Source organism: Paralichthys olivaceus, chromosome 1, assembly GCF_024713975.1.
Source record: "Paralichthys olivaceus isolate ysfri-2021 chromosome 1, ASM2471397v2, whole genome shotgun sequence".
NCBI classification, from domain to species: Eukaryota; Metazoa; Chordata; class Actinopteri; order Pleuronectiformes; family Paralichthyidae; genus Paralichthys; species Paralichthys olivaceus.
Window position 1 is genome coordinate 15680841 of NC_091093.1, and position 25988 is coordinate 15706828.

A 25988-nucleotide genomic window follows, 5' to 3' on the forward strand; every position below is an offset into this window, starting at 1 on the left:
TGAGTCATCTACATAACTGAGAACCATATATTAATTCTAGAGCTACAATCTTAAAGATTCAATAAAAGGAAAACATCCTAAATATTAAGTATTATTAAAACCTTAAATATTAAACCACTTTAAGTTTAGATTAAACCATCACTTTCCAGGTTTGGAATCATAACTCACAATATTTTCATAATATCTTGTATTTCCAAGAAACTGCAAAACTACTTGATCCCAGTCAGACAGCTAAAACACACTTTGTGGTTTGATAATGATAATTCTAAACCAAATAGCAGTTGACCACAACGAGCCAACATGGTGCTGCTTCACATATTCTGCCCTCAAGCTTGTTGATCTTTGCAAGTTACTGCAATTAAGAAGGTATCAAAATTACAAAATTGTGTTTGGTGTTTACATGAAATTCATTTTATATAGCCTCTATGAAAATGACCTGCAGGGTACATTTAACTCCTTTAAGAGCATCTAAGTTTACCTCACCTGTATCTTCTTCATCTGAGGACGTCCCACTGAAGACAGTCAGTTTCTGATGACAAAGGCGAAGCTTGATCACCCGATAGTTTTTCTGTCTGAAACCAACAAGAAAAATGGTGAGTGGCAGCTCTGTGTGCATGTTAAAGTGGTCAAAGCACCTTGAGGCTAATGAGATACAACATCAGAAAACCAAATCAGGTTCGACAGCCGTCAACAGGAACCTGAGGCTGCAGTGGGCACAGGCTTACAGACACTGACAATTGAGGACTGAAGAAATGTAGCCTGGTCTGATAATTCCAAATTTCAGCGAAGACATGCAGATGGTGGTGTCAGAATTTGGCATCAACAGCATGAATCCAGAGATCCAGCCTGTCTTGTGTAAACAGTCCAGCCTGTTGCTGGTGGTGGAGTGTTTTTTGGGGGGGGATTTTTTTCTTGGTGCTTTCTGGGCCCTTAATACCAATCAATCATCATCTGAACGCCACAACCAAACAAATCAGAATTTTGATGGAGCGAGTAATCTGCAGCTTTAATGTGCAGCTGATAAATCTGCAGAAATGGTCTCATACAGTCATGTCAACATGGACCAGAACCATCTAATGGACTTCCACAAAGAAAGTAGACTGCATCGAGGGCGAAGGGAGGCCTTACCTGATATTATTATTCTGTTCCTAATAAAATGCTCAGTGAGTGTCCATCACTGTTCAGACAAACAACAACAAAAATTAAGACAAATTCAAAAGGAAACAAACAAAACGAACATGAACCCTTTGAAATGTCATTATTATTATCATAAATATTTCATATCAAAGTCTTGTTTCTTGCCATGCACCTGGAATTTCAGTCTCACTTGATGCTGAATAGAGACGACAATGAAACAATGAAAATGTGTTTGTATCCTAGAAGACAGCAGACAGGTTGGGCTTGATAAATAATGAGTTTATTCTAATTCAAAGTCAAAAACTGCTGTGACATTTACCATTTTCCAACTTTGGCTCATATATTTATAAAATGTGCTAAGAAATGATTTGTAAGAGCTTAAGACTTGTAATATGGCTGCTAAACAAGGTGTTGCATGTATAACTCATAAACTGTGATTTAGAATATAAAGTGAAGCCAAAGTTTCTTGATTTCCCCCTGGTGGCTGGCTGTAACATAAATTACAAACTAAGCATACTCCATGCTATTGGACAGTAAGTACACATGAATTAATTTCATCTCAATGATGGTGTTTGTCATATTCAGTTGTTCTTATCACACTGATCTATCCTCAAATGCCAACTTTTCCGGTACGTTTGAATTACTAATTTGATGTTATGGGTTGAAATTGAGTCACGATTGGTTGAGCATGTGTATTACTACCTGGATAATGCAGGTCCACCCCTAACTCTAGCTCCGAATATTCATTTCCAGGATATTTTGGCTTAATTTCTGGACATCGGGAGGAAGTGGTGACACCTCGTCCATATTTATATACAATGTAACTAGGCAGCATTCTCCATTAACATTTGGATTAAAACCATCTTGCATTACGATTGGATGATGATTAATGTGGCCTCGTTCACTGGACTATGGTGAGATAATTGTCTTGAAACATGTTTTATTATTGTAAATATTTTAATCAGATCATTTTTTCAACAAGCCACACTTTGATGTATGCCACAGTGTTTGTCCAGTTGGGCAGATGTGCCTGGCTGCTGTGGTCTGACAGTGATCGATGACAGGATTGTGATGCACAACATGATAATCCAACAGAATATGATTGATAAGAAAAAAAGATTCGCATTTGGATACGCTCAGGGAAACTGTAAGAGCAATGGGGATTCTAAGTGAAATGACAAGAGAGTCAAAAACCTTGATGATAAAATGAGCAAAACCCTTTTTGGTATGATCTTTTCAAAGTCGCTGTGGAAATGCTATGCTAATGATCTTTTGTCAAGAGTAACTTTAAAGTGCACTGAGAAAAACAACAAAACACAACATTAAATGTAAAGCACCAGTTTTCGTGTATTCAGTCATAATGGTGCTGCACAAGTGAAAGATAAAAACACTTCCTAATGCATCTATTCATCACTGCAATAAATCAGCATTATTCTTTGACTGATTGCAATATTATTTTGAAGCTGCAGGGGTTTTGATGGAGCTTGATGGGTATTGAAACTTGGAAACAATGATATGAATGGATAATTCAATTTAAACAAGAAAACAATGAAACTGGAAATGTACAAACAGTGAGAGGCTGTATTGTGTGTGGGTTTATGAGTAACTAATGCCTTTCTTTACTAAAGTGTATAAATTGGAAAGACACTTCTTGAGCCCTTTCTAATGAGTTCCTGCGAGGCTGTCCCTGAGCTGCCATCATACAGGATACAACCGAATCATAGATTTGCTTCCCCTCAATATTAAATTAGCAGAGGGGAATGACAGGCTCTCTGAGAAGCTAACGGCTGCATGTGTTCGGTGGATAAACAAGGGACATGTTACATCGCTAATAGGGTTCGGCTTTAGACATCCTTGTCACCGGTGGAAATGCAATGTGTTTGAGCAGCAGAAGTTTTGCTCAGACATCATCTTTGAAATATTGTCCCTCTCTGCCTGCCTTTGACATTCACATGAAGAGAAGTAGGAAGTGCATTCTGCCACTGGAATAGTTGGTATATCCTTCAGTTGCTGTTAAGAAAACAGAAAGATACTGGCCCTCATCTGCTGCTAGGGAACATGAGACCCTTGAGCATTTCTCTTAAATGTCCGAATGTCGTTTAGAAAACCCTAAACAGATAGCAATAAAGTTTCAGTTAACATTAATTTGACATTTCAGGTCAACATACTAACAGTGTGTAGTTAATGAATGGATGCAGACACTTATTTGTTAATTGAGAAATGGAAGAGTTTTGGGATTCTGTGCCATGGTAATGATGTGTTACACATTTTGTCATTAAGCCAATAAATCTTGTGCTATACGTCATTAAACCTGAGGGAAAAGTTGTACAATGCAATAAAAGTGAGTTAATTTTGGCTACACACACATAAAAATGGTCTCTAATGGATAGACAAAACCAAAGTTGGCTGCTTTCTCTCGATTATGAAAGAGAATACTTATGTCAAACACTGAGGAGAAGAAATCAGAAATTTAAATGTTTACTATTGAGATTACAAATTTTCTTACCTGGAAAAAAAGGGGCCAAATGTAGCTGAATAGTGTAAAGTATAGTTTTTAGCTTTTGCTGCTCTATATATGATGATATATATATTTATGTTTTTTATTTTTATTTTTTACTATATACCTGAGTTCCATATTTAAGAATGGTGGATCATTGTACACAGCATCTTTCTCTTTATCACACTGTTGCTGTCAGGAGCCTTTTAGACTGTAACTCTCTCACACTTGGACGTTACTACTCTCATGTTTACCTGACTAATGTTGATAGTTACACCTTTCGTTGGTTATTATTTCCACAAATACAGAAAACTACATTACATACACAATATCAACAATATTTGAATGCTAGTGTGACATGACGGGCATAGTGCATCACCTCTCCCCATCTCTGTTATTTGCTACTTGTGTTGTTATTAATAATGTAATTTTAGCTCAGCTTTAGCCTGGCTTTGTGCACCTCTTCAGGCCTACAAGGAGGGCAGGAGGAATAGAAGTGTGAACATGGGAAATTCAATATATATATATATATATATATATATATATATATATACATCAGGAATGCTAAATTCATCCCAGGAAATTGTTTCCATTTTTTTTTTTTTTATCTTGGGTGATTATGTGTATGATATATTTATTTAAATGGAGGCAATATGTAAGTAAACATCATAAATGTTTTCTATAAGGACAGTGCAATGAAAGCTGCATGGGGGAATGTTGGGTGATTTGTATGACACACAAAGCAATTCATATCTGTGTCAGAGGGAGTCCATTAGGGTGTGAGGGTCCCTCACTCGGCAGATGAATATTGCAGCTGAAGCTTGCAAGTTGTGCTTTTGGTGATGAAGGAGGCTATTTGCTTGTGTAATGCTCTCGATTTGCATGAATTTGCAGTGACTAAGATGAAAACTCAGAGTGCTCACCTCACGCAAGAGAGGTACAAAACATTTGAAGTAAATAAATGCAAATTGCCCTTGCAACATAAACGTAAATCTGAACGTCATGTATCAGAAGTTATCTTGTGTCTGTGTGTAAAACTAAGCAACTGTACATGAACTTTTACAGCATTCAATTCATCTTCGGCAGAGTATGAAGTCATAGATTATGTCTATTATAAGGAAATAAAAAATGAATAGTATTCTACCCAGGGGCAGATGTGCCTCTGGCTACTGCATAGATTGCGGACACAATTTTGACAAGTTTGCATTTAATTATGAAACCTATTCACTTTTATCAAAAATGTCTTGGGAGTTACTAAGTGTTGAGTTTGTGGTAATTAGCATGTGATAATGAGAACTATTCCTGCAGAGACTTTCTGAAGACTCAGTTAAGGTTGAAGGCGATGAGATTCCACTCTACACCCTATTATTTTACTGATATGCATGTTTTATTAAATATCATTGTATTTGTTTGTGTGGGAGGTTGGCTGATTGAAAGACTGAGTAGCAAATGATGGACATGATAGTCTGAGACGTTTGTGTTATTTAAGGTAATATGTTTCATTTTAGATAACAGAGTGTATATAAAGACGGAAGACATGACAGTAAGGCCAAACCGTGTAATTGCCACCTGCTGGCTGGCTGCAGTATAGGCCATAAATCCTACCTCCCTAATGTTAGCATATGGGACATCGACCAAACCGAAAAGCATACCTCAATAAAGTTGTTTCAGAGTTTCTGTCACTTTGGCTAATTCTTTTCATATTAATGTAAGTTCAAGTGTTAATTTTTCAGTAAATTTGGTTTTGATGAATTATTGGATGCTGTCAAAACGGGTGAAACATTAATATTGACAGCTGAGACTTACTCCCGATTAGTCGTGCATGTACAGTATATCTTCTGGACTAAAATACTGTGGCTTCATCCCTGCCTCGCTACAGCACCAACTCTGGCTCTAAATGCACAAAATGGCAGTGTACATAATAATTTGGCTGCATTTCTGGATAGTGAGGGAAGTGAAAACGTTTTGTAGATTTTGTATCTATCTTTACAAAATAACGTGTCAACATTTCCTAGTGATTTAAAAAATGTACTTTAATATCTGTTGGAATATAGTTATGGGCTGTATCTTGCAGGGTTCTTGTGATATTTTCATGAGCAGATGCATACAGTGTGCGCACTGATAGCTTATGAATGGTTAAAAACTGGCATCAATTACATTCAATCATATCAGCTCCTCTGATCCTGTTAAAAGCAATGCCCTCAGCGTTATGACTTACTGACACTGGGAAATGGAGTGCAGAGTCCAGACCTGAGAAGAAGCATACATTCTTATCAGAGAGGGACGGAATTGCACCACTTTGACATCCACATACAGCTCTCTACTTTGATATGTTATAATCAGGTTATGGTGGAGTAACACATTTTCCTCACCTTCAAAGCAGAATCATACTACTTTTACAAAGATTCAGTAGGCTAGGTTGATTTCTAGGAGGCCTTTTCCCAGGAAATGTCCATTGTATGCATGGCCATTCAGATATATTTTCTTTTAGATGTGAAAGGAAAGGGAGAGTCTGAGAAGACAGTTATTTTCTGGGTTTGCAGGTGTAGAACATAAAATGTGCCCTTTTCACTAGTTATGAGTCACATTTTTGACAGTTCAATTTGTTCTGCAAAAGGCTGCCAAAAGACTAAATTGTGGGCAATGGTCTTTTTTTGGCTCTATAGCTATCCTTGTCTCTGTCTTGGACACTGCTGGTTGTTATATATCTGTTTTTAAAGGTCTTGCAGTAATATTTGCTGGCTCTATTCCTCATCAGACCTGTACATCCAAGCTCCTCTCTCCTCACCTGCTGTCGGGAAGCTCGGATGGTTCAAACCTCTGGAACATTCATCACATTTAAGAGAAATTTAACACAAAACCAGCAAACATAAATATGTATTTACCTGCAGTAATTTGGCAAGCTTTTAAAAGTACAAAGAATATAAGAACAAACACATTATTTATTATTATTATTATATTATTATTATTATTATTATTATTATTATATATACCTTTCTTTTTAAGTTTGCAAAAGTCTCCCTACATATGCTTTAAGACTTGACCAAAGTCTTCCTGTGAAAGTGTAAAGCTTTCTGATACATTCAATTCTGTGTCAGGTTGTGAAAACACCCACAAAGCACATAAGTATATAATATTTTAATTCATGCACTGCTGGCGCAGGCATAGCCTATCAGTAACATCCTTGAAATAGAAATTGGATTAGTCTGCCATGCCCATTATCAGCCTCTCAGATTAGCTAAATTCAATAACATAGCAAGAGATCAGGAAGCTGAGGGCAGCTGTGGCTCAGGAGTTTTGAGCGGGTCGTCCACTAATTGGAAGGTTGGTGGTTCAACCCCAGACTCCACCGAATGTATCCTTGGGCAAGACACTGACCTCAGTCAGTTTTTTGTAACTGAGGCTATTTCTCCATGTCCCTCCGGAAAATATTTGTATTCTACATTTATTTCGATTTTTAATCTTGAGTTTTGTAGCAGAAACCAAATGCCTTTCTTTAGTTCCAAGCTGTTTGCATCATTTTTGACATAACTCTGACATTTCTGTGAGGATTTTATCTTCACTTATCTTCTGTTGAGAACATTTACTTTTAGGTTCTCTGTAATCCTCTCAGCCATATTTCAATTTATATGCTCATTTTCCTCCAGCTCCAGTATGAGGTGTATTTTCTCCATTGACCACACACAGCTTCTTCACTACTGACCATGTTAATGCATCAAAAATGTGTAGAAATCGAAGAAAAACTATTTGGTATTTTTGTAATCATTGACCTGTGATGCATGATGGTTCAAGTGTTGATTATTATGTGGGACTGAGATTGAGTTTTTGTCTTTTTGTCACTCTCTGTCCTGTAGGGTGATGACGTCCTGACAGTCATTAAAATGAAAGCACAGTGGCCGGCCTGGCAACCACTAAATATGTAAGTAATATACTGTATCTTAATTATGAAACAGAAAACTAAATAAATGCTTCAGAAATAGTTCATCTCACCATCTCGTCAAGGATTTTGAGACAAAGTGAAAAAAAATGAACAAAGTTCTAGCTTTGTAAAGTGTGGAGACCACTGTAAGGACTGTAAAGAGGGACGACATGTCAGCTCCCCCAAAAGTTAGGCCAAATCATATTGAATGCCCCCTCGATGGCCGACTGCAGTGAAGTTTTAAATAAAGATTGTTTTTGTCATTTGTCTTTTCACTAGTTATATGATGCTAAAAAAATGTGTTGAAATGTCAGTACTGACAGCAGAGACCGACTCTCGATTGGTTGGTTATTTGTTTATGAATTTAACATGTGTTTCTTTGTCAAAATAAAGATAAGAAACTTAAAAAAGGGCCATAGGCAGAAAACCATTTTAATTCATTTAATTAATTAGTTCGACCAAGAAGTCACAAAGTCACAAATCAGTATTTGTTTTTTGGTTTCAGATTAACAAATAAACAAATATTTTTTTAATTTTCTGATATTGGATCTCAATTGGATATGGACAGAACAAATGATTCACGGATTTGCATGTATCAGTGGGCCTTTGATACTGTGACTTCATCTCATCAATACTGTGCAGACTCTATAGCTCCAAATGCATCACAACTTTTAGGTAAAACACTCTATTTGTAGAAGCATAATGTAAATAAGAACAGTAAAAAGTATATGAGTAGATATTGGGATTACAGCATATTCTCCTATCAGATGGCTGTACCAGAAAGTGTACATGTTGTTCTTGTCTAACTCCAGAAGCAGATTTTGTATGAGGCTAAACTTTGATAATTCTTACGCATCTCTGTAGGGTCTGTAATGGATCACTGGTATATACATGTCTCCACCGCCACTTATCATTAAGATGATGTGCTCTTCTAATTGCAACACACTATACTACACGTCTACTTTGATGGATTACCTCTTTCAAGAAATTTTCTCTGCAAGCTGATTTTTGTAACGTATTAAAATAATGATTAAGGAACCTTTCCCTGCAAGGCAGGAAATCAATATTATGGCCTTTAAAAGTTGTCCATGTAAAGCATCCCCAAATTGTAGAGAAGGAGCTGAAACACTTTCAGCCACCAGTAGGTCCACTTAAAAGGAATTAACTCACATATATATGATACCACAGGCTCTAAAGCTTTAAGGCTTACAATGACAGAACATGCAGCAGGATGCTAATATCCAAAGTTGGTTTCAGAGCTTGCTGATCAGTAAAAACTCAGCTCAAAGGTGCCCTGAAACTGCCAGCTACACCATACTTACAGTGTGAATGCTCATTTACCACTAAATTCACAGGGGCCATCTCATCTCTTATTCATGAGAACAACAAGGCGCTTGTTGGCTCACTTTGTACAGAAGAAATTTGGTCGTTAAGGCCTGCTCTGTGGTGTTTTCTCAACCACAGGCCTCGATCGAGGGCTGTGTTCTCTCCCTTTGGAGATTGAAGGAATAGAAGTTGTGATGTTCACCAGGGCCAATTAGCTTATTCTGTTCTATACATCCAGCAATTAATTGTTTCACATGCCGATTGTGTACAGCACATGCAGGGGTGTGTCACAGCTCAAGTCAACACTGATTTGCAGCAGGAAAAGAAGAGGATGTTTTGTGTTTATTAGCAAGATAGAGGTGTCCTCACATTAGAAGTTTAGAATTAAGTAGGTTTTACTCAACCAAATGAAAGATGCACCTTGTTAAGCTTTAAGACTCTTCAGAGCGTTCATTAGCTTTACATATGAGCAGCCGCTAGATGTGTGTTTGTTTGTCGTAGTTGCAGTAATGCACTGTAAATACAGTATGTATGTTTGTGTGTTTCCATGCTCCTCACTTTTAATAGTCTAATGAATGGGGTGCAATCACATCCGTGAAGCCTATTTTTAGGTCAACTATAGAGTTTTGAACAGGTGTATGTACTGCAGCTTTATTCTGGAAGATGAAGTTACCTCTCTTAAAACAGACCATAAAGATTTCTAGAACAAATAGAAAAGCAGGAGAGATGAAGACTGAAACTAGAGCAGGGAGATTGAAAGAAGAATGAAGCTGTAGGGCTGATATGATAATCTTTATCATATATCATACATACTGTAATAGGATAAAGGAAAGGGGAAGAATGTATTTTCTAGAAAAGAAAAGTTGTACTTGGGCGCCTGCTTGCTCACCTTGTAGCATGGTGGTGCCCCACATACCAAGTCTTGAGTCCTCAAGTTCCGGTCTAACCTTTCCTTTTAATGTGAGTCTTCCTCCATTGTCTTTTCCTATTTCATGCTTGCACTGCCTTCTCAAGAAAGATAACAAGAATATCTTAAAAGAAGAAAATCTAGACTAAAAATAGACCAATTTTCAGTTTAATCCTATACATATAATGCCCATTGGGAATTTTGCAAGTAAATGTATAAATAAATTAAAAAAACATTCTGTAATCAATCAAATTATAAAAGCAAGAGATTTTTTTTATCCTGTTCCACAGTGTATAGTTGTACCAGACCAGTTGTTGACAAACCTAAATAACATTCAGTATCATGTTCGACTTAATAGACCTCTCACTATCTTTTGCCTTTTTTTTTACTACATTTGGCAGCACAGATGCACATAATTTAGAAACCGATGCCATACTCCTGTATTTTGTAAACTCTATTTTCTGTGTGATATCACTCCCACACAAATAGCTCAACCTTTGGTCTTATACAAGCCAGTGATACTTAAATATTAAAGGTGAGGCAACCAGTAAATGTCATGATCTGTCACAGCTTCCTAAACACGTGTCTGTGCCAATCATTGTTCCCATCCATCTACTCATGGACTGAACATAATGCTTTTGGCTACATGTGGGATTAAGTCAGACTCAGGACTGGCAGTTTAACTAAAGTAGCAAACAAATTAAAGTTCTTTCTCCTGAAATCATAGACTGTTATAAAGATGGACGACATGACAGCTCCCCAAAAGTAAAGCCAAAGTGTCTTGATCGCCACCTCGTGACCGGCTACGTTAAATGTTGTACAGCCTCCTCCATGTTAGGGGATGGGGTATGCCTCAAACTAAAAGGTGAAAGTGCATGTCAAGTTATTTTTTTCTCAAAGAGGGTTTCTGTCATTTTAGGGAGGCTAGTTATTATCACACTGATGTTTGTTCAGATGTTATGTTAATTATTCCAGCAAGTTTGGTTTTCATTAGTTATTTGCTGCTATAAAAGTGTGGGTGAAATGTCGTGATTGACAGCTGAGACGGACTCCAACTGCTTGAGATGCCAGCGTTAGTATCTAAGATATTTTGGCTTCAATTCTGAAGAGAGGGAGGAAGTGGAGGCGTGTCGTCCATCTTTTCATAAAATCTATCACTAAAAGTAACAGAAAATGTTCCCAGGGCAATTCAGACTTTAAGGAACAAGGACTGACTTATCATGCAACAGACAAGTGTCTGAAAACAAATCTTGGCAAAACTTTGAAAGATACCAAAGATAGATTACATTATACATCCTTTTTTTGACCAGACCCAGTTGGAGCCTCATTGAAAGTCAGGGCAGTGCAGTTACTCGGCTTCAGCTCACCACAACCTGCACTTAATTGGACACAACACATGGTGTGTTAAGAAGTCCGTCTAAATTAGAATCTGTGGAGATGAAGCACAGGCTAGCGTGGATTCATTTCTTCATCCTCTGAACACAGAGGACGTGGACGTGCAGCTTTAGGTGTAACATGACTTGCATTCGCTGAAAAACAGGACAGAATTTTTTATTCAGAACTTGACATTTGAATTTACGTTATGAATGAATGAGAGTATCAGCAGGAAGGCACTGAGGCAGCAGGTATAGAACGATAATAGCTTTGGTGTGAAAAATGGATACTGCAACTAAAACAGACCAATACTTTACTTTACTTCTGTTTTCAACATTGTCTCGAATCGGGTGACTCTACTCTGCTCATTCTTTTAACTCACAAATAACATCCTCTCTCCATCAAACAACAGTGCAACAAAACACAAAAACTCACTCCACTAACTCAATCTATTTTATACATTAGCATTCACACAGATTCTACCCCTGACTCATTTTCTCACTCAACCAAATCACTGTACACACACCACACTGCTGTATCTTCCTCGTTTAGTTCTCTCAATAAACGTCTCTTCATTAGTTCCCCCCATCTGCATCCCAGTTTACACCAGATTAAAATGGTTGCTTCCACAACGCTCAGCTCACTCCTTGTTGTCTTCCTATTTCTGATTTCTCTTGTCAGGTGTCTTCCTAATAACCAGAGGATTATATTGGTGGTCTGTGGGTTAGGTTTGATTAACAACAAAGAGAAATATGATGAAATAAAATAAAACAAGCTGGTTGGCAGTGGTGTGAAGAAGGGAGTTTGTGAAGACAAGAATACTGTTGTTAATAAGCTGCCTTCTTTATTTTTGTCATCCCAACGGATAGTTTTGAGGTCGATAGCAGTGGTTTACATTAGTAAAAAAATTTTGAGGCAGGAGTTATTAATTCAATATATGAAGATGATCTTTTATAATCACGCACTGTCGTTTTGTTACCCACATAAATTATTTTTGGAACAGTCAAATGTAATGAAGGAATGATTAATGCCAAATATCCTCATATCAACACCTGACACCTGCTGACATTCATTTCATCGCCTCTTTAAAATAAAGACCTGCACACATTTTTAATTCAGAGCCATTTTTGAATAACAAACATATTCACTGGGGTTCATGTATTAAGGGCTTTTAATATATTTCTCTCTTTTTTTTTACCAGTCTAGCTTGTGTCTCCTTTTCTGTCAGTTATGCTTTACTTATGTGTAGTGCCCAGGTGGCTGTGTGAGATAAACCCCAGACCTGCAGAGGCCCAGGAGAGTTGTGTGTGAGAGACAAGTTATGTGTTCCCAGTGGATAAGTGCCATTCTGACATCCTCAGAGTCCATCATTAGTGGAGGGACCAAGTTGGCTGAAGTCAAATGGATTCATACGGGCATGATGACAGCTGAAAAGGAATCACTGGCTAATTGTCAGCGCGTCGACAAGAATCTTTTCAATCCCAATTAATCTTTCATTGGCTGGGAAAATTCTTGTAATTGGTTAAGCTGTCAGTCACCGGTCGAGACAGATGGTGGTCAGAGGTGTGTTTGTCTCATGTGCTGGAACTGAGCATGTGTGATGTGGTCTTCAATACTGTACGTCAACTAAACAACTACAGGTCCCTTGAGTCAGGGACACAGGTGCTCTGTCTAAGCCTATAACGTTGATGCTGGACATTAACATGAGTACCACTAATATCTTTGTTAAAAACAACAAGGATCGATACCTGGGCTGGACTGTGTCCATTTTAATGAATGAAATTGGCTACAATAAACCTATTTAAATGTGGATTCTTTTTTTACTGTATGTTTTACAGTACATATACAGTAATTACTGGACTGGCCTTCCATTCATTTTCTATACTACCTAACAATCACAGGGGAAGCGGGAGCCAATCCAAGCAGACACTGGGCGTGATGCAGGGTACACTGTGGACAGGTCACCAGGGCATCATACTGACACTTAATCAATTTAAAGTCTCCAATTAACCTAAGCCCAGTCTCCAAGTGTTTGCACTGTGGGAGGAAGCCAGAGTACTCAGTAAAAACACAGGGAGAACATTTTTACACAAAAAGACCCCAGCCAAACTGGGATTCAAACCAGGAACCTGAGGGGACAGTACTTTGGTGTTGGCATTCACTCATTCACAAGGGATCTATTGGCATAAATTTAATGTAGAGTAATCCTTAGGATTTTTTCCCTAGTTTGTTTCATCTAATTCGCATGAATTGTAGTTTTCCTTACCCCAGAATAGTCCCGTTATATTTAAAAACTTTATATTTACATCGAGGGGACCCTCTGTACTGAGGCTGCCATGTTTTTTACATTAGTCCATACTGGACAAACTAAACACCTTTTAAGTTTTCATGACAACTGAAGCTACCACAGGTTCTTTTTCATGTTTGGAAAGGGAGGGTGAGGTGAGGGGTGTTCAGCTGCAACATGCAACTTCACCACTTGATATCACAAAATTCTACACACTGTACCTTTAAGGAAGAGCAGGTGCTGCGTTGCATTTTATGGATCATTTATCACCATTTTTCATCTTCACTCACACCTATGAACCTCTTGCTCTCTCCTCAGACGGGCCGCTCCTTCAGCTGAATTCTCAGTGGACCGGATCCGTCACCTCATGTCCTTCCTGACCATGCTGGGGCCCAGTCCAGACTGGAATGTGGGTCTGTCTGCAGAGGACTTGTGCACCAAGGAGTGTGGTTGGTCCCAGAAGGTGGTCCAGGACCTGATACCCTGGGATGCAGGCACTGACAGTGGGGTGACATATGAGGTCAGTATAAGAACATTTTAACGTTATTACTAAATTAAAGCGTCACCTCTGTAATTAGCTCCTCAACATGCAAACTGAATAAAAATGTACATTGTATTGTTGTGATGTTATGTTGTGGGTTTCACTGGGGCAGATCCAGGGGGTGCGGCCAGGGGGCAACCTGATTGGCCCCTGTCCTGTCACTTACTAACAATACAAGCAATACACATTACAATTTGTTAAGGATTTCTATTTTATAATCTTTTTTGAAGAACACAATGTGCTTGAACAAGACACAATGTTTTACAAACATATTAAATGATTTGTGGCTTTGGTCAAAGCTATAGCGCTAACAGTAAACAAGGAATGACTTAAATGTGCACCTTACTGAACAACGTATAGAACATTAATGTTGGATATATGTAATCGGCCCATTTGTGTAAATCGTGGCCCCTTTATGGGCCAATTTAGAAAAATCCTAGATCCACCTCTGGGGATTCATTGAGTGTAATGTGTATTATCTGAGTGTTTGTGATGAAGGCAACAAACACTGAAATATCTATTTACCATACGTTCATTGAAAACTGTAAACTGTCTTTAATTACTGAAATTGAAATGTTACACATTACTTGACACCCATCAACTGTTTCCAAATGTATTAAGTCAACAATTTTCAGATTATCATTATTTTAGTGGGAAAAAGGAACTCATTCTTATGATCCTGCAGAAACAACGTCTTTGTCCCTCATGTTATAAACATGAAACATAACTCAGGCCACAACCCCACAGTCCCGTAGCAATCACAGACTTGCAAATTGTTATTCTCTCCACCTTCTTACCCCCTAGAGAACCTTTCTCTTCACTCCCATCTTCAGCTGAGTGTACTCTTCACGCTCACATTTTCATCTTGTCATTTTACCGACCTCTACCTCTTCATCTGCCTGCCTGCTTACATTCAGTATTGCTCCCTGTCTCACCTCTTCGCGCACTGCCAGTCTGCAACAATTTAAGTGTCATCACCCATCCAATTCTCCCTTAAAGGCCTCGAACTTCGTCCTCTCCCATCTCACCCTGAGGTGGCGTCTGCTGCGTGCTAAGAGCCTCTAGTCGCCTTTAGATTAGGGTGCGTGCGTGCGTGCGTGTGTGGGAGCATTTGACCAAACTCTGATGACCTCATGTAAGGAAACTCTTGCTGATCCCTCAGAGCATACAGATGAACCCAATGAACTGCGCTCCCTTGCTTGGTTTGGCTGGCTCCATGAATAATTTCACTTTTCTTCTCCTTCCTCTCTCTCTTTTTTTTTTTTATCCCCCCACTACACTCCTTTCTATAGCACACCTGTCTTTGCTTACAGACACTTTGAGGCCTACATGTATTAAGTCAAGCTATGCTGTAAGGGCAGCAGGGATATTTAAAACTCTCAGTTTTGGTTCTGAATTGAATCTGAATGAACTCTGAATATTATGAATTGACTGACTTTGTCATCTGATAGAAGCCTGAATGAAACAGTTAAAAACTACTATTGTCTGTTCTTAGTTCTGCCGGCCAAATCAAATTCAAATTTGTATTATTATTCTAAACCCATCTACTGTGTAGTCTGATGCATTTACTTTTGGATAACTCCATAATCCTTAACAACAGAAAAAACCTTTCACAGGTATTCTTAGTTTGGTATGCAGCTGGTGTTTTTACTGAGGCAAGTCGCTAGAAGACACGTAAAGCGAAGACACTGCGTGAGGTGAAAGTGATCCACGGGAAGTTAATTATTGTACTTTGACATATTAATTTGGCTCATTCATCAACACAGTGAGCAGTTGGAGCAGTCGCCATGACGCAGTTAACAATTGAAGCACTTTGAAATGCACAATCAAAATCTTATATAATCTGATTCAAGAAATAGTCAAATCAAAACACACTTATAAACTTATAACTGTCTTCCAATGATCACTTTCCCTGCAAGTATTCTTCAGCAGTTCTATTGCTTAGTTTTCCCAAATGCACGATTTTCAATAAAAAGAGGTTAAATAAATAGACAGCTACAGCTACAGCATTTGTAGTCTGATGCATTCATTAACTCCATAATCCTTAACAACAGTGATGAGTGAAGGTAAATTCAAGGTTAGCACAGTTGCTGTTGCGTTTGCATGGAGTCCAGGGTGCACCCCAATTCTTGCCCAATGTCAACTGGGATTGGCTCCAACTCCCCCCATTACCCTCAAATGATAAGCGGTATAGATGATGGATGGACTTGCTCAAATGACACAAACCATCTGAGAATGAGGACAAAAAGCATGTTAAAGCTTTGGAGAAAGATCAGTGAAAGAAAAAATCCATGGTGCAGCAGAGGAAAGTGAAACTATGGCTATTCTGGTGGTGGAGTGGGACTTTGGCTCCCTGTTACAAAGTTGTTAAAGGCACAAGCCTGTGACAGAGTAATGAGATCCATCCTTTGTATCATTACTTTTACTGTATCTTTTAATTAGTGGCCACTCATTACTCCTCTCCCTATTTCCCTCTGGCTCTCACAAACACAAAGAACAGCACTGCTCTATCTGTGTTTTCTGGGTGGCCGCAGTGGGGGGGTGAAGGATGATCTGGTCTTCTGCCTCCAGACAGCCTCTGGCGGTGGTGCCTTTATCAACCACATGCTGGCAGACCTTTACTGTTGACTAATAAGAGCGTCTCCCATATAAACCATAGCTTTCCTCCACAGCTGCTCCTCTGACTTTGAGTGTTGTCCTCTGTGTGACTTGTGTAACTTTGAGCGACTCTGCGCTCTTTGTACTTTTTCAAATAAATCCTGATCCCAAAGATCTGTCGCTTTGTGGCCACATGCTTTCATCTCATGTTTGTTGTTTTGTGTTTTTGTGTTCTTCTTTTAGTCTCCCAACAAGGCCACTGTGCCTCAGAACAAGATCCGTCCCCTGACCAGTCTGGATCATCCACAGAGCCCGTTTTATGATCCTGAGGGGGGCGCTATCACTCCTGTGGCCAGGGTGGTGGTAGAACGCATTGCAAGAAAGGTCAGTCTGTTTTCATCTTTCAGCTCTCTGCGAAAATAATATAGATATGGTAAATATTCAGACTGTACAGTATTTACAACTTATAACCCTTGTATATTACTTTGCATGTATTGTGCACATTACAGCACAGAGCAGTACCTCTTCCTTTAGAGGCCCTGAGTTAGGATTTTCTGTTTTATTTACTTTTATTCTGTCTCGTGTCAGTCACAGATTCCTTTCTTTATTTGTATTTTGAAATGATCTTTCTCTACTTTCATCTCAGCTCTGAGCCTCCTGTTTATGCATTCACTCTCAGTCTTTATTGATTCTCTGCTTCACTGATGAACAAGCTGAGTTTGACTGACGTAAAATCAGAATACATATAAAGATACTAGATCTTTTAGTATGTCACACAAATGTTTGCAGAAGTAGAAACAGAGGGAGTGAGACCTTCTTTATATCTTTAACACTTTGTCACAGTTCAGCAGATACGACTATGAGTTCAATCCTGTCCATCAACAGAGAAACTGCTGATCTCACCCTTTGGGACTCTTAACAATTATGCTGATTTTCTGAACTGAACAAAATAAAAATGTATCTATATTATTAAATGTAATTTGTCATATTTTAAAAATATCAAACAAGTGGGTATGTTCTTTAAAATAAATATACTTATATACGTATATGTATATGTATTTGTAACATAAAATATAAGTAAATTGAAAATATTTACAGTATTTGCAGAGAGTATCATGTTTATAACTTCGTACATCTTATAGCACTATTTAAAAGCAATATTTTGATAAAATGTAGTTACATATCCAGAACATTGTATTTGATAATACCTCAAAAGTCATGGGATGTAACTCTGAGAAAGAATAAAAATAAAGCCATTGGGAAAAGTAAGTAAGTTAAAACAATAATCTCGGGTGACAGAATTTGTTCTCTCTGAAATAATAATTTTTCTCGAAATCTAGTTTGATGGGAAGTGAAACATGTTGTCTTTAGAATCTGGCTGTGAACCATAGAAGGATAAAAGGTCAGCAGTACTTCAGTGACATCTAGAGGCAGATGTGGGGGCTTGGTGCTTTCTTTTTTCTTTTTTATAAAATACAATATATATCTAGTTTTTCTATTTCCAGGACTTCCTCCTTTTTACCTGCAGGTTGCATCTGTTTTCAGTCACAGCAGAGAGAAGAAGGACTCAGACAGAGCAAACTGAAAAAACTGCAGAGTTTTGCAGCAATATCACTGTCTGTATGTGTATGTGTGTCACAGGGTGAACAGTGCAACATTGTGCCGGACAATGTGGACGACATTGTAGCAGATATTGCCCAGGAGGAGAAAGAGGAAGGTCTGGATTCCTTTTCTCTCTCTCTCAGCATTTAACATTTAAACATAATTAACAGAGACAGATTGTTATCTTATCTTTAATCATTCCAACACTTTATTTTCTTGTTTTTCTTGTCTTAAGTTATATTTTGATGTCCCCTTGAGCTTGATTGTTTATGTATTTCCATACTTACAGTGGAATCACCTTGTGTTTGAGTATAAATAACCTTGCTTTTTACTCCCTTTACTATCGTGCAGATGATACCCCTGAGACGTGCATCTACTCCAACTGGTCTCCATGGTCTGCCTGCAGCTCTGCTACCTGTGAAAAGGGCAAGCGGATGAGGCAGCGGATGCTGAAGGCCCAGTTGGACCTCAGTGTGTCCTGCCCACACACTCAGGATTTTGAGCCTTGCATGGGTCCTGGATGTAGTGATGAGGGTGAGTATCTCTCCAAAGACTGAAGGTCGCTGGGTTTGCCATGAAAACAATAAACTTCTATAAAAACAATCAGAATAATTCAAGTTTCCTAAAGACTCAGCATCCACTGAAGGCCCTGTATCAAATAGTTTAATTTCTTTGGTATTTTCATTGAAGTTTTAGGATAATTGTCTCCAGAATATATCAACCCTAAAAAATGAGGGAATGTTTTAAAACCAGCCTTTTTCGTATCGATAATGTTCAATGTGCCGTTCACCTTTAAGAATCTAACTGCACAATAGAGGTGAAGAAGACACTCCTATATGGCAGCAATTTGAATTTTACAGCAGTTCAAGTTTAATTACATATGGCTGTTAATTATATTTTTGGAAATGCTGAGTGACTCACTCAGGAAATGTCTGCTACGTGTTCAAGGTTTAATTTCTTGGACTTTTTATTTCCTCTATGTTTTGCACGTACATATTTGCCAAAGGCAGCATGTTGGGAGTCCATGTGGGTCAGTCAGTCTGTGACTCAAATATAAATGTTTTATGAGAATCATTTAAAATAGATGATTAAATTAAATGATCCTGTCAGTGAAAGAATCCTTTTATCGCCTGTTTAATGGCTCACAGATTGTTTTTCCTGGAGGTTAATTATTTGTGTCATGTTTATACTTTGAATGCTGATCATGCGGGAATATTAATACAATCATAAAAAACTTTATATAGTTATATGCTAACTTTTTAGTCTATACAGCATCTTTTAGATCTAAGTGCTTTACAGGGGAAAACGATGAAAAGTTTTCATCTCTAGAGTAGAATAAAATCAGACATATAAATGTACAGAAAATGAATTAGAATAAACAACCACAATAAAATTAGATTAAAGAAAGAGTCAGATAAACACGGTGTTGGAATGAGCCAAAAATACAGTGGCCATAGATTCAGCCCATTGATCAATGTATTCGTCCCTTTGCCAAAGCCTAATGCTCATTGATTCCAATTACATTTGCTGAAAAAGTAACTGAGCAGAGCACATGCATACTGCAGTCTTTCCTCAGTGTAGTTTGGCAGACTGCCCTCACATATCAACAGCACTAAAAGCACATCTTGGCATAACTATGGATATCTGTGTCTAAAATGTGTTGTAGTTACTACATGGTTCATTTTATCTGATCTCTAAATCTCCTCTAATTAAAGAGGATAATCAGAGGCTTGAGTCTTCCCTCAGTGACCAGGGGTTCGGTTCTCACCCGGCTCTTTGCTGCACGTCTTCCTCCAGTGTCTTTTCCCATTTTATGCTTGAACTGCCCTGTCAATAAAGTCAAAAATGCTTCAGTTACAAGTTCAGTGAGCTGGAGTGAAGAGCCAACAAAACAAATAATGCCTCTGTCTTCATATTTATTATCTACATCTTTTTCTGCATACTCAAGCTCAAATCTTACCAGACCATGAATAACATTCTCAAAAACATTGCTTATTGGTCTTACCCTAACCCTAACCTTTATTAATCAATAACCAGTGTGCACATTCTGTGGATTAAGAACATCATTTGGGCTCACTGATGTTTTCATACTCGCATTCTCACAATTTGTTTTTATGGTTTTGATGGTTACAACAATTATTTGACAGTTGAATCTGATTTGTTTGATTGCTGTCTGCAGGATGTTATAAAACAGATTTAATGATGGTAAAATCATGACTGAATAGTTTGAATGACACAGTTTGTCTCAAAATGATAAATGGACTGCAGTTATACAGCTCTTCAATCTAATTGACCTATCAAAGGGCTTTGTGCTCAAATTCAAACTCACTCAGTGATTGTCAAACCATCAAAGGCACTTCAAGGTACAACTTTACAATTAGTTGAGGAACCACTTTAGCTCCTGAACCACAGCCACAACACAATGATGACATTAGTGCCTGACTGATCCAGTAGATCAGTTGGCTGATAAAAAGAGTCAATTTGAGCCTTTTAGAGTCATATTGATTTCCCTATTTACGTTCATGATATATACGCTAATATTATACATTTTTTGTATTAGAATGAAGAATGCAAAGATGTGCATGTATGTTTAACATAAACAATATATTTATTTGTTTAATTCACTTTCTATATATTTATGTTTTTTGTAATTATTTATGATTAAGTTCATGGTTAAACTGTAAATGTTGAGCCTGAAACAACTACTGATTATGCTTAGTTAAAGCTGCAGCAACTTATTGCATTACTAGTTAAATTAACTTTTCATTAGTGGGTATGTCAACTCAACACTATCATCATTCTTGCAGGTGCAGCTAGAGAGGAATGTGGAGAAGAGCTGGCAGTGATTCATCGGTTGCATGTGTTGTCTAATCTAAGATAACAGGCGTAAATGAAATCAGATAATCCCCCAACATCTAAGACTTTTCCTTTTTTTTTTTCCTCCCCGTCTGTTCCCTACATTTATGCTGACAAGAAAGAAAATCAGTTTGTTTTTATGCTGCGGAACCTGGGCATTTTTAATGAGCCTACATTAACTGCATTCCTGCCTTCTTTTAGCTGTGAGAGTTGTTTTGATCAACATCAAACATATGAACAGTGTAAAAAGTAAGAAATAAAGATAAGGACAGAATAAGTCCATAGTGTATACACACACACACACACACACACACACATATATATATATACTGTATATATATATATATTTATGTTTGTATGCTCATATCAGCGTAAAGGAAGTGCTTGTTAACTTGGAATGTAGCGGAATAATTAAGGCAGTGGATTGGAATAACTGTGTTGTTTACTATACTGATCTGTAGAGTTCACACCCTCACCTGTACCATGAACACGTGCACAACGACATGTCCATTGTATGTTTAAAATGTACATGCCTAATGCCCGACTAGAAAGGTTCCCTCAGAATCAAAGGCATCACAGAACCCAGATTTCTTTCCTGAACATTTTTAAATTAACTAAGAAAATAACGTTTTGTTCCTTGTGCTCTTAGATCAGACACTACAGCCACTGTCTTCAGTTTAGTTACCACTGCTTTATTGAGCAGAACCTGTATCCCTACTTGACCTTTTGCTCCTGTGCAAATGAGCCTCTACATTTTATTGCATAGTAAAATAAAATGCAGAGGCTCATATAATGACACAAGAAACCTTAGTCAATGGGGTGTGTCTTTGGTGTAAATGGTTTAAACACAAGGTAATTCATTCTCGTATGGATCTTTAATCTAAAAGTTAATTATTGTGGTGTACTGTGGAAAGCATATCACATTTAAGAAAACCATTAAATAACAAATAATAATAAGCAACATTTCATTTTTGGTAAAACACAACATGGGCACATACTATAAAGGTAAAAGACAAGTCTCATAAGCACTGACTGTATATTACACTGGTTAGTTCTGAACAAACTGAACTGAAATCAGTCCAGTGCAGCTTGATTGTGTTCAGCCTAATAAGCAACCAAATGCAATTTTTTTTATTTGGATCTCCACTAAATTGCACACACTCATAAATATCAGTCCACTTTCACATACCTGATTTCTTTCATCAAGATTCATAAGTTATTCTCTGAGAAATCGTTAAAAAAATGCCCCATCTCACATAGTTAAGAAAGTGAAAAAAGGAGGTAATTAACACAAGTTCAAATCAAGTATGAGTTTCCTGTGCCTTTAAATCACTTTGTCATTCACCAAAATGTTTGCCGACATCAATCTCTTTGACTCTTTAGATTCTTCCACCTGTATGATGTCAGAGTGGCTCACCTGGTCTCCGTGCAGCTTATCCTGTGGAATGGGCACACGTTCCAGGGAGCGTTACGTCAAACAGTTTCCTGATGATGGCTCGGTCTGCACCCTGCCCACAGAGGAGACTGAAAACTGTGTGGTCAATGAGGAATGCTGTAGGTTTTTTCTTCTCCATGGACACAGTTTAATACTATAGTCCTAATGTAGATGGCACTGAGGCTTTACCCTGCCTCTCTCTTTTGGCCTTAGCTCCCAGCAGTTGCCTGGTTACAGAGTGGGGTGAGTGGGACGTCTGCAGTGCCACTTGTGGTCTTGGCAAGAAGAGGAGAGAGCGCAGGGTGAAGATGCCTCCTCAAGATGGTTCCATTTGCGGGGCAGAGGTTCTAGAAGTGGAGAACTGCATGATGCCAGAATGTCGTGAGTAGGAGCAATTTTCGAGGAGCACAAACTCCTGACACAACCGACAAAGGTCCTGTTAAGCAAGGTGGTAAAGTTTAAGCAAAGTTGTGGTAATGTAAACTCTCCAAAGTCATGGAGGACATTTTTTTTTCTTCTCTCTGACAGTATATTTAAGCACAAACTTGACCTGATCCACTCCCTTTTAATCTAGATGTGTTGCGATATGACCACATTAAACCATCATGTTATCTGTAATTGGCTGTATGTGTGTGTCACTGAGCGACTCCTGCTCTACAGACACAATCCCCTGCATGCTGACTCCGTGGTCTGACTGGAGCGACTGCAGTGTGACGTGCGGCAAGGGGCTGAGGACGAGACAGCGCATGCTCAAGTCCCCTGTGGAACTGGGAGAGTGCACAGAAGAGTTAGAACAGGTGGAGAAGTGCATGCTGCCAGAGTGTCGTAAGTAATAAACGTCCCAATCAACACAACCTCATACTGTTTGTATGTAAATTCATGTAAATTAATGGTAATTTAAGCTTTATTATACAAGGTAGTGTCTTTATGCGCACAAACATACAGGACAGGGAAAGGAAGAAACCGCCACGGTTCTGTGTATCTAAATCGGCAGTGATGCAGAGATGGCTGGTGAAGATGACCAGTGAGTCCATGTGCAGAATTTAGGTCTTAAGATCAAATTAAAACTCCTGTTGCATTCAGCAAACAACTCAAGAGATCTGAGTCATTTTAAGTGAGATTCCTGATGCATAAAATATCAAAATAATCAAAAAACTGAAAAATGACCCACCCACTTTTTTTACATCACATTTAATTAAAAAAAACTCATTTGTGGCATCTGTATGCTTTTGTTGAAATAAATATATAAAAAGTATTGTATTGATCTATTTTTATTAGATTTTTAAACTGCATCTCAAATTCAGTCCAGTTTTGGTTGGGATATACTTTTTATTTATCATCTCTATATACAGTATATATATATATATGCATATGGATGCACATAAATTAGTCTTGAAAGTGAAACCAGAAGTATTCTGGCCCCAAAGTCCCTCTTCATGTGAGTATGCAGAATCTGTTGAATCTGTATCTGTTTTCTTCTTCATGTCAGCATTTTCTCTGTTGTGCTACTATATAATTCAAAATAAAACACAGTATAATCCCATGGATTCATATATAATATTATATAATATAATATATCATAATATATATAATTTTATACACATGACTGTCTTCACTTTGTCTCCTCCTAGCTCATCAATTACAGCCATTATGTCAGTTTTCTACTCTGCCACAATGGCCTCTGTCTCTTTCTGTCCATTTGTGCCTCCTCAGCCACAGACTGCGTCATGTCAGAGTGGACCGAGTGGTCTGAGTGCAACAAGTCTTGTGGGAAGGGTCATACCATTCGCACACGCATGGTAAATCTGGAGCCACAGTTTGGAGGAAACCCCTGTCAGGAAACTATCCAGAGGAAGAAGTGTAAGATCAGGAAGTGCAACCGAGGACAAGCAAACAGCGACGAGAAGAAACGACGCAAGGAACAGCGTGAGAAGAGGAGGAGCAAACAGGGCAGAGTTGAGGTCACCTCTGATCATCCAGGTCGGTATCCACTCTCATTTCAGTCAGATCTTAAAACCACGGAAATAAATGTTTAAAAATCAAAGAGAAGGACACATTAATCTGACCTTCTCTTCTTTCCTGTTTCCTGATATTCACCTGTAGGTTGTAAAATGCGGCCGTGGTCGAGTTGGACAGAATGCACCAAACTTTGCGGTGGCGGTATTCAAGAGCGGCTCATGACAGTGAAGCAGAGGTTTAAGACGGCCCAGCTGTCCAGCTGCAAGGACAGGAAGGAGATCAGGGCTTGTAATGTGCACCCCTGCTAGGAAGGTGTAGAGGATCTGGGTTGATGTGGACGCTGGCCGGGATAGGGGGGCTGGCAACAGGGCGGGGCATGGCACGACGTTATACAATGATCTAATGCAATCTGTTTAGGGCTGAAACAGCACATACTCCAATTTGTATTGGTTAAATCCTGGGCTCAGATTAGTCATCGTCATCTGGATTTACACTACGCTGATTCTTCTGTGCTTTCAAAGGAGCTCTGATACACATACAACTCTTTTGATTAGAAGAAGATTACTGTAAACTTGTTGTGGTAAAATGATATATCCTGAACATTATTATTATGAACTATAAATTGATTTAATGATAAGATAAAGAACTGCTATATCTCGTGGTATCCCTCAGTAGTACAGTATATTCCAGACTTTAAAGCACAGGTGCCCAACCATTCCAGTGTTTTCTATGCCTTCAATTGTTCAGTTGTTTCTAGGACACAAAACGCCCAGTTGACTTTCTACCCAGCTATATTGTTGTACAAGTAGATTCACCATGATCAAATTGTATGATATATGATTTAAAGCATTATTAGAGTTTGTTATTTTTTTTGCTGTGGAATTTTTTGATAAGAATGTGCCCCAAGATTCTTACCAAAGTCTCGTGTAGATGTTTTCTAGATGTCTTCCCTTCCCTTTCTTTATCTCTGTTCCTCTAACATATTAATATTTTGGAATAATATCACCTTTACAATAAAAGTAAACGTGACATCTTGTCACTGGGATCTGTCATTTGTGTTCCAGGGGGGATAACAATGATAATGAAATAATGACATATTTATTTAGCACCAGTTATAAGGTGCTTGCTATAAGTTAATAATGAAAAGTTGACAAATTAGGAAACATTTGTAAAGATCTAACAGCTATAGCGATATAGAAATAAAAAATGTTAAAGATGAAAAAAGAGCAAAAGAAGATAGCACAAAAATTTTATAAATAAAATTAGGTTTTCACTCTCACTGCCACTAGATGGCAGTAACGACCTTCAAACCCTTGCTTGTTCCATTTGCTCCTGTATCCCTCCATTGATACACAATAGCCACAAGGGGGCAGTGTGACGAATCGAGGATACATTCAGAAACAAGAGATTGATTTGTGGTGATGTAGGATGTTAATGATACTTGAAAACTGTCTGAGCTGATTAACACACTTCTCATTCACACACCCTACAGATCATTGAGGCTTTTTTTCTGCGCTGACTGAAAGCATGAAGGAATCTGACTCTGACCC

General features: G+C 38.2%; 1 protein-coding gene across 1 annotated transcript in view; it reads left to right on the plus strand.

Annotated features, from left to right (window-relative positions):
- spon1a (spondin 1a) overlaps positions 1–25474 on the plus strand; it is a 62990-nt gene extending 37516 nt beyond the window's left edge. Inside the window, exons 7-16 of the mRNA XM_020098654.2 lie at positions 7489–7553; positions 13766–13967; positions 16830–16970; positions 18228–18303; positions 18540–18722; positions 22428–22598; positions 22693–22860; positions 23140–23304; positions 24193–24459; positions 24583–25474. Of these exons, the coding sequence (XP_019954213.2) occupies positions 7489–7553; positions 13766–13967; positions 16830–16970; positions 18228–18303; positions 18540–18722; positions 22428–22598; positions 22693–22860; positions 23140–23304; positions 24193–24459; positions 24583–24746 (1602 nt within the window). The 3' untranslated portion in view covers positions 24747–25474. The remainder of the gene's footprint in view (positions 1–7488; positions 7554–13765; positions 13968–16829; positions 16971–18227; positions 18304–18539; positions 18723–22427; positions 22599–22692; positions 22861–23139; positions 23305–24192; positions 24460–24582) is intronic.
- Positions 25475–25988: the final 514 nt, after the last annotated feature.